Source organism: Tursiops truncatus, chromosome 1 (assembly GCF_011762595.2).
Source record: "Tursiops truncatus isolate mTurTru1 chromosome 1, mTurTru1.mat.Y, whole genome shotgun sequence".
Classification (NCBI taxonomy): Eukaryota; Metazoa; Chordata; class Mammalia; order Artiodactyla; family Delphinidae; genus Tursiops; species Tursiops truncatus.
The window spans coordinates 74,738,458-74,748,893 of record NC_047034.1 but is presented as its reverse complement, the minus strand read 5'-3'; the positions used below and the strand labels follow the sequence as shown (position 1 = coordinate 74,748,893).

The following is a 10,436-nucleotide window of genomic DNA, read 5'->3' as shown; positions in this document are numbered from 1 at the left end:
TTTGTTGAGACTGCGTCAGCTCAACTTCTCCCTCTACCGAATTTTGCTTCCTTCACGCCCCAACAGGTGTTAATCTAGAGGACACCCCAGTAAACTTCCTGCACCTAAATCTCCAACTCAGTCTGTTTTACCAGGAACTCACCTCATGACAAGTATCTGAACACTTTTTGAGATTCGCTATGTGGAATGTTGCTCCTGTGCTCAGTTTCAGAGAGTGTCATCATGGTGGTGGTGGTGTGGAAAGATGCAGTGTTAAGTGAGCTTTCCATTTCAAGGACAGCAGGGATTGATGGCAAATCTGACAATCAAATGGCAACTGCAAACAATACTAGTGCTCGACCTGTCACAGAGTTCTGGCAAGTGTGAGGTTGGATACAGATATTAGTGCAACTACTGACGACAGAACGCTCAATAGCAGGGATGGCTTTCTGCAGATGAAAGTAGTTAGTTGGCTTGGCAAGGCAGGTGAGCTCAAATAGGATGATTGATAGAAACCAATTTCTCTGGTAAGGGTAGCAGTAGAGTCAATGGTCTCGTCTTTATCCTTCCTAAACTGCAAAATCTCATATTTATTTGAGTGACTCTGGCACAATCCACTTGTCAACAGTTGGTCTTTTTTCCAGGAATGGACCTTGAACTATCTACTTGCCTCATCTCCTATTCCGTAATTACCTACGAACTAGCCCCATATCTTAACCTTGGTCTGGAAACCAAGGTATTTTCTTTTTCAAAATTTCAGGAAGTGGCTGAAGAAATAAAACAGAAGTTCCCTTTTTAAACTTCTTTCATCCCAGCATCATTTTCTCCGACAATTTCCCTTAGGCCTTATTCAGACTCCACTGCGCTTGTACTGAGGGCTGTATTAGCGTACCTAATAAGTTTTAAGACCGTAAGGCGTATCAACTTGTTGAGTAATTTGTCCACAGCAACTGTGGGCTGTAGCCTGCAAGTGTATTCTCTTTTTTCCTTTTCAGCAGTAAACCCCAGTGGCTCAAGAGGACATCCCACATAGAGGTCCTGTCCCCAGTCTACTCAGTCCAGTAAACAACACCTAAAAAGAACACAACCTCTTTATTTTTTTTTTCAGATACAAACATTTAGTTTGGATGATGAGAATGAGCTATCGCTATCATTTATTCCAATGAATTCCAATGTAGGACGAGGCTAAATAGATCTAGACTCTTTTGGTCTATTATTAATATTTAGCTTATCAAATCTACAGCCTGGTACTTCTGGAGTAGGCCTGCCCCAATAACGCTAGGTGTGATAACCGCTGAAGATGGCAAATATGGACAATTCAACGTATATTCAGTCTAGTCTGCTGTCGCTGTCTCCATATGCTTTCTAAAATTCCGTGTTTGGTCAGAGCTGGGAGTGATATCACGGTGCTGGCCCATCATCTTCGCTCCACCTCTCTGATTCTGCTTTGCTGCTTTCGAGGTAGAACAGGTTCAGATGGTCTGGGAGCCTGTGGAGCTGGCAGCTTGCTGGGCTAACCAGTACTTATATCTTTTGGTCTTGGGCCTCTCAAAGTTCACCACAGACATAGGTACCCTCACAGTGTCAAGCCCATTTACCTGTACACAAAATAACAGTAATCTTCAGATCAGTGGGGCAGATACGAACTAACACCATCCAATCCCAGCTTTCTACCCAGTGAGAAAAAGGAGACAGGATGTGAAACACTCACCGTCACCTCACACCAGTACTCGCCCCTCTGTGTGATAGGCTCTTCTGGTAACTTTAATGCATGTGGGGCAACCACAACACCAAGCTGCAAAAAAAATCAATCACAGCCAAAGGGAACTCTGTTTACATGGCTGCCACTCCAGGCAACCTCTAGATTTTCCTGTACAGGGGTGAATAAAACGGGGAGGTTTACCCTGGCTGATCCCATGGAAAGGCACAAACCGCCATAAATAGTGGCAGAATAACTCAGTCCTAATTTCTCAGAAAGGGAGGTGGATTCACAAAGAGACACAGGGCTTGAGATCAAACTCACTTCACCCACAAAAGTAAAAATTCTCCAGTGAGTCACATTTCCCCAGGTTTTCCCTAGCTAGAGAAAATAAATGATCCCACCATCTTCTCCTATCAGTCTTCAGAATCTATGTGACCATCCTTAGTTATTTCCCTCCCACACCCCTGCAAACCAAGAACGCTTTCCCTAAGTTGGACAGCCACATGTAAATCAGCGAAGTTAGAACACTTCCTCACACCATACACAAAAATAAACTCAAAATGGCTTAAAGACTTAAAATGTTAAGACAGGACAACATAAAACTCCTGGAAGAGAATGTAGGCAAAACATTCTGACATAAATCGTACCAGTGTTTTCCTAGGTCAGTATCCCAAAGCAATAGAAATAAAAGCAAAAGTAAACAATTGAGACCGTTTACAAGCTTTTGCACAGCAAAGGAAACCATAAACAAAACGAAAAGACAACCTATGGACTGGGAGAAAATACTTGCAAATGAAGCTACTGACAAGGGCTTAATTTCCAAAATATACTATCAGCTCAAACAACTCAACAAAAAAACAACCTAATCAGAAAAATGGGCAGAAGACCTAAATAGACATTTCTTCAAAGGAGACATACTAATGGCTGACAGGCACATGAAAAGATGCTCATCATCGCTAATTATTAGAGAAACGCAAATCAAAAGTACAATGAACTACCACCTCATACTGGTCAGAATGGCCATCATTAAAAAGTCTACAGATAACAAATGCTGGAGAGGGTGTGGAGAAAAGGGAACCTTTCTACACTGTTGGTGGGAATGTAAATTGGTACAGCCACTATGGAAAACAGTACGGAGGTTCCTTAAAAAACTAAAAATAGAGCTACCATATGATCCAGCAATCCCACTCCTGGGCATGTATCTGGACAAAACTATAATTCAAAAAGATACATGCACCTCTGTTCACGGCAGATCTATTCACAATAGCCAAGACATCGAAACAACCTAAATGCCCATCAACACATGAATGGAAAGAGAAGATGTGGTACGTATATACAATGGAATACTTACTCAGCCATAAAAAAGAATGAAATAATGCCATTTGCAACAACACAGATGGACCTAGAGATTATCATACTAAGTGAACTGAGACAAACGCCAGGGCTTCCCTGGTGGCGCAGTGGTTGAGAGTCCACCTGCTGATGGGGGAGGACGCGGGTTCATGCCCTGGTCTGAGAGGATCCCACATGCCACGGAGCGGCTGGGCCCGTGAGCCATGGCCGCTAAGCCTGCGCATCCAGAGGCTGTGCTCCGCAACGGGAGAGGCCACAACAGTGAGAGGCCCGTGTACCGCAAAAAAAATAAAAAAAGACAAATGCCATATGATATCACTTATATGTGGAATCTAAAATATGACATAAATGATGTATGAAACAGAACTTCCCTGGTGGCACAGTGGTTAAGAACCCACCTGCCAATGCAGGGGACATGGGTTTGAGCCCTGGTGCGGGAAGATCCCACATGCCACGGAGCAACTAAGTCCATGCGCCACAACTACTGAGCCTGCACTCTAGAGCCCATAAGCCACAGCTGAGCCTGCGTGCCACAACTACTGAAGCCTGCGTGCCTAGAGCCCGTGCTCCACAACAAGAGAAGCCACCGCAATCAGAAGCCTGCGTACCGCAACTAGAGAAAGCCTACGTGCAGCAACGAAGACCCAACGCAGCCAAAAATAAATAAATAAATTTATATTAGAAAAAAGATCTATGAAACAGAAACAGACTCAGAAACGTAGAGGACAGGCTTGTGGTTGCCAAGGGGCAGGTTGCATTGATTTACATGAGGCTATCCAACTTAGGGAAAGCGTTCTTGATTGGTTTACACGGGCGTGGGAGGGAAATGACTTGTGGTTGCCAGGTGGGGGAGGGATGGATTGGGAGTTTGGGATTAGCAGATGCAAACTATTATGTATAGAATGGATAAAAAACGAAGTCCTACTGTACAGCACAGGGAACTATATTCAATATCCTGTAAAAAACCATAATAAAAAAATATGAAAAAGGATGTATATATATGTATAACTGAATCACTTTGCTGTACAGCAGAAAATTAACACAACATTGTAAATCAACTATACTTCAATTAAAAAAAAAAATGCTTTCCATAACTCCAGCTGGATGATCATACCCTTTCCTAACAGAGGGATCAATCCTGGGGTAGCTTCTTCTTCCCAAGGGTAGTTTCCACCCTCAGGGGTACAGCAGTGTTTGGGAATACTCACATTTCTGAGGAAGTGGCGGGCAACTATTTCAGGGTTTAGCTCCCATTTGACATTGTTCTTCATCCCTACCTGCAGGTGGCATCTTCTCAGAAATTTCACTGTCTGAGAGGAATTATACACAGAAGATAGGTTAGAGTTGTAATCAAAGGAGAGGGAACATGTTAGCAAGAGGCCAAGAGGCACACAGTCTGAGAGGCTATGCACAATTTCTGCCTCATAGCCAAGATGGGTGAGATGATGAATACGAAAGATAAAAATTCTCATTGTCTCAAGGCTGATATTATGGAAAGATGTTTTAGTGATGCTCTGAAAGGAAATGCTGCCTATACGTGGCTATTCCTAAGCAAGGAGAAACAGGCCATGTCAAAGTTAGGCTCATCAGGGACTTCCCTAGTGGTCCAGTGGGTAAGACTCCGTGCTCCCAATGCAGGGGGCCCGGGTTCAATCCCTGGTCGGGGAACTAGATCCCACATGCACGCTGCAACTAAGAAGTCTGCATGCTGCAACTAAGACCTGGCACAGCCGAAAGAAAGAAAAATTTTTTTTAAATTTTAAAACTTTTTAAACACCGCCCCCCAAACCAAGGTTAGGCTCACCAATGGGGGCTGCTGGTGTATCTCAGGATGGAATGATTTTCACAGACTGTTTTAACACAATATTCTGGCCCTTCAATCCCACCCCTACACCATAACAATTCCTCCCTGCTTACAGAACAAAGTATAAATTCATTAGCTGAGGATTAAAGATGTTTTGTAAATTATGCCCCAACCCTCTTTCCAGTCATATATTTCCTAATAGAAGTCCTCTGTTTTAGCTAGACTGGTCTACTTTCTATTTTAAAACATGCTTGAACTGAGATATCACCTCACACCTGTCAGAATGGCTATCATCAAAAAGAACACAAATAACAAATGTTGGAGAGGATGTGGAAGAAAGGGAACTCTCATATACTGTTGGTGGGAATGTAAGTTTGTGCAGCCACTGTGGAAAACAGTATAGCGGTTTCTCAAAAAACTAAAAATATGACCTAGCAATTCCACTCCTGGGTATATGTCTGAAAAAACCAAAAACACTAATTTGAAAAGATACGTGCACCCCAATGTTCACAGCCGCATTATTTACAATTGCCAAGATATGGAAGCAACCTAAGTGTCCATCAACAGATGAACTGATAAAGAAGGTGTAGTATATATGTGTATATACACACACACAAAAAAATATGTATGTGCATACACATACACACACAATGGAATACTAAGCCATAAAGAAGAACAAAATCTTGCCATCTGCAACAACAAGGATGGACTTGGAGGGCATTATGCTAAGTGAAATAAGTCAGAGAAAGACAAATATTGTATGATAACTTATATGTGGAATCTAAAAAATACAACAAACCAGTGAATATAACAAAAAAGAAACAGATGCACAGATATAGAGTGTAAGACAGGCTACAAGGATGTATTCTACGACATGGAGACTATAGCCAATATTTTATAATAACTGTAAATGAAGTGTAACCTTTAAAAGTTGCATAAACTTTTTTTTAAATTAAACAACAATAACACGTGCCTTAACTATCTACTTTTTCTCCCTTAAGAATACCTTTCCCACCCTCCTGGTCTATCCAAAGCCTACTAATCCCATAAGGCCTAATTCAATCCCATCTGAAAAAAATCCTTTCCCAATCACCCTAATCCATTTTGGTCCATGTCACTCATAATTTACTGCCTTGAGTTTATCACTTTCTCACGTGTCTATTTTCTCTCCAACTTGTCTGTAAACAACCCCGAAGGCAAAGTCCTCATCTCACTTTTCCATGGGTCCCCTGGTACCCAGGTTGGGGCCTCCCTCAATAAACTAGAGCACTTCACCCAACAGGTCAGGATATCCTAGGATATCTCAATACCAGTTATGGTAACCACAACACTTCCCTTGCCCCTACCTTGTGCTTAAAATCAGGAGACTTCAAGGAAATCAAGAAGTCTTTCAGGAAGAGGTTGGTGACTTTGTAGGTGACCCATAAATAAAGATTTTCTATGTTTCTACTCACCGTCTCACCTTCCTTGGTCTGGATCTTCTCTAATTTTCCTTCCTGTCTCAGCTAGAAAAGAAAGTTACAGATGAAAGAAAAATGAGTTTGTGGTAACTAATAACAAACTCTTGCTATGCTTGGCATAGGCTGGGCTTCTGAATTCCTGTTCTAGCCCCTACTTCATCTGAAAATGAAGTAGGGGCTAGAAGAAGTTGCTAGAGATAATCTTAAGGTTTTAATTCCTCCAAGTCCCTCTGCCGTCTTCCGGGCTCACCAATTTCTCCTCTTCAAACAGCTTCCTGTTTTCAGGAGACGCATATACAGCCAGTCCTTGAGGAAGTAGTCGATTACGGCCTACAGATTTTTTCACTGAGACCAGGTCACCTCGGACTCCAAGTTCTGCCAACAGAGAACAGAGACACTGGATCAGAATTATCGAGCAGTCCCTAAAAAAGGAGATGATCAAAGGAAAAAAGACCTCTTATTCTCTCACAGTGCTTATTCTTCCTAGAAGAAATATTAGTATTCGCTAGGACTACACTTAAGAGATTTCTAATTCATTTCTTTAGGACCTGATTTAGAAACTTAATATTCCCTGTACAAAGTGAAGCACTGTCCCATCACAGGATTTCAGTACCTGTGGCACATACTGTCAGGTCTCTTTCTCCCCACACACTGTTAATGATGCTGCTGCATTCATGTTCTGATTTTCTATGTAGGAGCCCTATGTCACCATCACAGTACTTTTTATGGCTTCCTCTTCTCAAATATGAACTGGTCATTCCCCCAAATTAATAAAAGGGCAGAAAAAAGCTGATGCCAAACAGGACCAGCCTGAGACAGGAAGCACCTCTGCCTGGGCCTTACCCTCCACCGACTGCGTGAGGATGAGCTCCAGGTTGTCTTTGGGCCGGTGTTTCGTGTCCTCCGCCAGCTTGTAGACGCGGTGCCGCCGGTGCAGGCGCGGCTTCCGGCCCTCTCCCGCTAGCGGCACCTTCCACCAGCGCTCCACAATGACCGTGCCCTGGCGGCCGGGGGAGCGAGGGTGAGCGAGTCTCCACGGAGAAGCCTCCTCCTCTGGCCGCCGGCCCCTCAAGGAGAGCCCACCACCCGCAGGCCGGGGCCCCACCAGGTCTCAACGCGCCCCAGTCAAGGAGCCCCAGAACGCACACCCGGCCCTCACCCGACTGTGAGACAGGCTGAAGTCGCGCTCCGAGCCGGAGGTGCCCCCTTCAAGTCGCGGCCGGAGGAGCTCCCAAACCCCTCCTCGCACCAGCCGCTCAGTGCCCGCCCGCAGCAGAGACCTGCCTGTAGCCGCCGCCATGTTCTCGGGCGCGGATGGAGGCGTAGAAGGCCCCCGGCGCCGGCGGCAGGAAAGGCCCCCACCGGGTGCCCGCGGCGCGCCTGAGCCGGCGCGGCTCTGTCCGAGCTGAGCCCAGGGGAAGCCCGGGCCCGGATTGGGCTGCGACTAGGCTGCCTCGAGACCGGAGATCTGGGATGAATGCTCCACGATTCAGCATGCCTCTACTCCCTTCTCCCAATTTCTTTTCGGGGGAGGGACACCCATAGCCACTGACACATAGTGGAGTGACTGTTAGGTGCACTGACACCGGGAAAGACACCCTTTCCCTCTTGGCTTCACTTTGTCTTTAAGATGGGGGCTTCGACTGAGCTCTAATAGCTCTCTGAGGGCACTTCCAATTCTGACATTCTGTGATAGCTGGATGCTGAGGGGAGAGGGTGCTGCTCTCATTTTTCCTTACTTCAAACCTGCCTAAAAGTGGTGGAAGGATCGGATCCTCTGGAAAACTTGCAAGCCCCAGGAAGTCGTCTAATCCTTAATCGTGACACTGCAGTATTTAGGCTCATGTTTAAAGAATTCTAAATCAAAAGGGAGACGGTTCCCTCCGTGGAGGGTCTCAGTACTGGGGAGTAAACCATATAAATGGAGTGAATAGGGTCTGTTTGGCAGAAGAGATTTATGGAAAGATGCTCTATACATCCTGTTATTTGACACATAAACAGCCTTTGACCATTAGTCCCTCCTCCTAATTACACTTTCTTAGCTTCCAGGACACCAATTTGTTTTTATTTCCATCCTACTTCACTATTTTCCTTCACAGTCTCCTTTGCTGATTTCTCTTTTATTCCCCACTTCTCAGAGGGCCCCCAGGACTCAGTTTTTGGATCTTTACTCTTCTCAATGTACACACTCTTGGTGATCCCATTCAGTCTCATGGCTTAACGTACCATTTATACGCCAATGACTTCAAATTTCTGTCTTCACCCTAGTCTTCTAAACTCCAGACATGAATATCCAACTGCCTGTCATCTTCCCCTTGCATGTCTAATGGACAATTCAAAGTTAACATGCTCCAAACTAAATCCATCTCTATACCCTGCCCCATAGTGCCTCACCTGCAGCCTTTCCCCTCTCAGTTGATGGTAACTCCATTCTTTCAGTTCTTGGACTCAACTTCTCTCCTACGCCAGGAAATCCTGTAGGTGCTACCTTTATACTATTTCCAGAATCCAGCCACATCCCATCACCTCCAATGCTCCACCCTGGAATAAGACACTATCTTTCTCCTGGATTACTGCAATAGTCTCCTAACAAACATCGTTTAAAGCTCTACAGTTTATTTACAATACAACAGTCAGAATCTTTCTAAAAACACAGGTCAGATCATGTCTCTTCTACCCAAAACCTGCAATGACTTCTCCCTTTACTCAGAGTAAAAGAAAAAGACCAGACAATGGTCTATAAGGCCCTACAATGACCTGGCCCCATTAGCTCTCTTCTTTTTCTACTCTCCCTATAGCTTATACTACTCCACCTACAGTGGACTCCTGGCTGTTTGTGGAAAACATTTGACACATTCTCTTTAGGGCTTTTCCACTGGCTGTTGCTTTGACACAGAATGCTTTTACCCTCAGATGCTCGCTTGGCCTAAATCCCTCACCCCCTTCAGGTCTTTGATTAAATGTCACCTTTTCAATGAGGCCTATTTAGATCACCCTATTTATTACTGCAACTGCGCCACCTCCTTCACACTCCTGATCCTTCTTTATTCTACTCTATTTTCCTCCATAGCAGCTATCATCTAACATATGAAATCATTTTCTTGTGCTTAGTGTTTAGGTTTGTTCTTTCACTGTTAGAAGTTCCATGGGGCAGGGGATCTTTGTTTTGTTTACTGTGTATCCTAAGCTCATAGTAGGCCCTCAATAGATATTTGTTAAATGGATGAATAAATGAATATGCAGAAGTCTCAAACTGGTGGCCGCAGAACCAAATTTTACACACCATGTTGATTTTTTTTAATCAACAATTTTTATTTTTTAAGTTAGTAGCCAATATTTTTTTAAAATTTGAGAAATTTATCACAAAAATCAATCTTTCCAGTTTCTGTTGAAAAATCATATGATCTGGTACCACTGAGTCTGCATTCCTGCATGGCAGCTGTTTGGAGCTATTGTGTCACTTTTTTTTAGGGTGTGAGCTTTTTGTTTTGTTTTGTTTTTTTCCGGTACGCAGGCCTCTCACTGTTGTGGCCTCTCCCATTGCGGAGCACAGGCTCCGGACGCGCAGGCTCACGGGCCCAGCCGCTCCGCGGCATGTGGGATCCTCCCGGACCGGGGCACAAACCCGTGTCCCCTGCATCGGCAGGCGGACTCTCAACCACTGCGCCACCAGGGAAGCCCAGGGTGTGAGCTTTTCATTTGGCTTCAGTCCCACCCAGCAGCTCCACTAATTTCCATTAGTTGTCCAGGTCCCTGCAGGCATTTAGTTTGCAATTCCTACCCTATAAGGCAATGAGAAAGTTCAACAATGGGTAGCACCACTGGCTTATTAAAGGTAGGGATGATAAAATATTTAACTGATAGGAACCAGGAACCAACCAGTCAGGTCAGATGCTGGATCAGGGCCTTAGAAGCTTCCTGCAGTATCAGACCCCAACCCTTTAGTTGCTGAAGTGTGTGTTTGCACATGCACATGCCAGAGAGGAGCCCACATTGTGTGGGCACAAGTGGTCAGCCAGGGCTGTTTACCAACCACTACAGAAGCCAAAGTATTTTAACTTCTGGTGTAGCTGTGAAGTGCATACTAGTTGAACAGGAGGCTTGGGGCTACCTAAGAGGGTGACGGGGTAGGGAGCAG

General features: G+C 44.6%; 1 protein-coding gene across 2 annotated transcripts; it reads right to left on the bottom strand.

Annotated features, from left to right (window-relative positions):
* Positions 1–1,056: 1,056 nt before the first annotated feature.
* On the bottom strand, positions 1,057–7,809 carry MRPL9 (mitochondrial ribosomal protein L9). Of its 2 annotated transcripts, none has more exons than XM_033859249.2 (7): positions 7,579–7,809; positions 7,142–7,298; positions 6,549–6,673; positions 6,293–6,343; positions 4,243–4,344; positions 1,691–1,774; positions 1,057–1,577 (listed from the first exon to the last, which is right to left on the bottom strand). In XM_033859249.2, exons 1-7 carry the CDS (start codon positions 7,792–7,794, stop codon positions 1,452–1,454), a joined length of 861 nt encoding a protein of 286 aa, XP_033715140.1. In that variant the 5' UTR covers positions 7,795–7,809; the 3' UTR covers positions 1,057–1,451. The 2 variants fall into 2 exon arrangements, with proteins under 2 accessions (XP_033715140.1, XP_004320206.2); XM_004320158.3 differs by having other exon boundaries at positions 7,458–7,621.
* Between the last annotated feature and the right edge of the window lie 2,627 nt (positions 7,810–10,436).

What these genes read in the sequence shown, in the direction of transcription:
- MRPL9 (XM_033859249.2), bottom strand. Translation starts at nt 7,794, where the DNA reads ATGCTGAATCGTGGAGCATTCATCCCAGATCTCCGGTCTCGAGGCAGC. An exon ending in TGTTTGAAGAGGAGAAATTG is followed by an intron (nt 6,344 to 6,548) that starts GTGAGCCCGGAA and finishes TTTCTTTTCTAG; the next exon opens with CTGAGACAGGAAGGAAAATT. An exon ending in CCCGCCACTTCCTCAGAAAT is followed by an intron (nt 1,775 to 4,242) that starts GTGAGTATTCCC and finishes TTTTTTTTGCAG; the next exon opens with CTTGGTGTTGTGGTTGCCCC.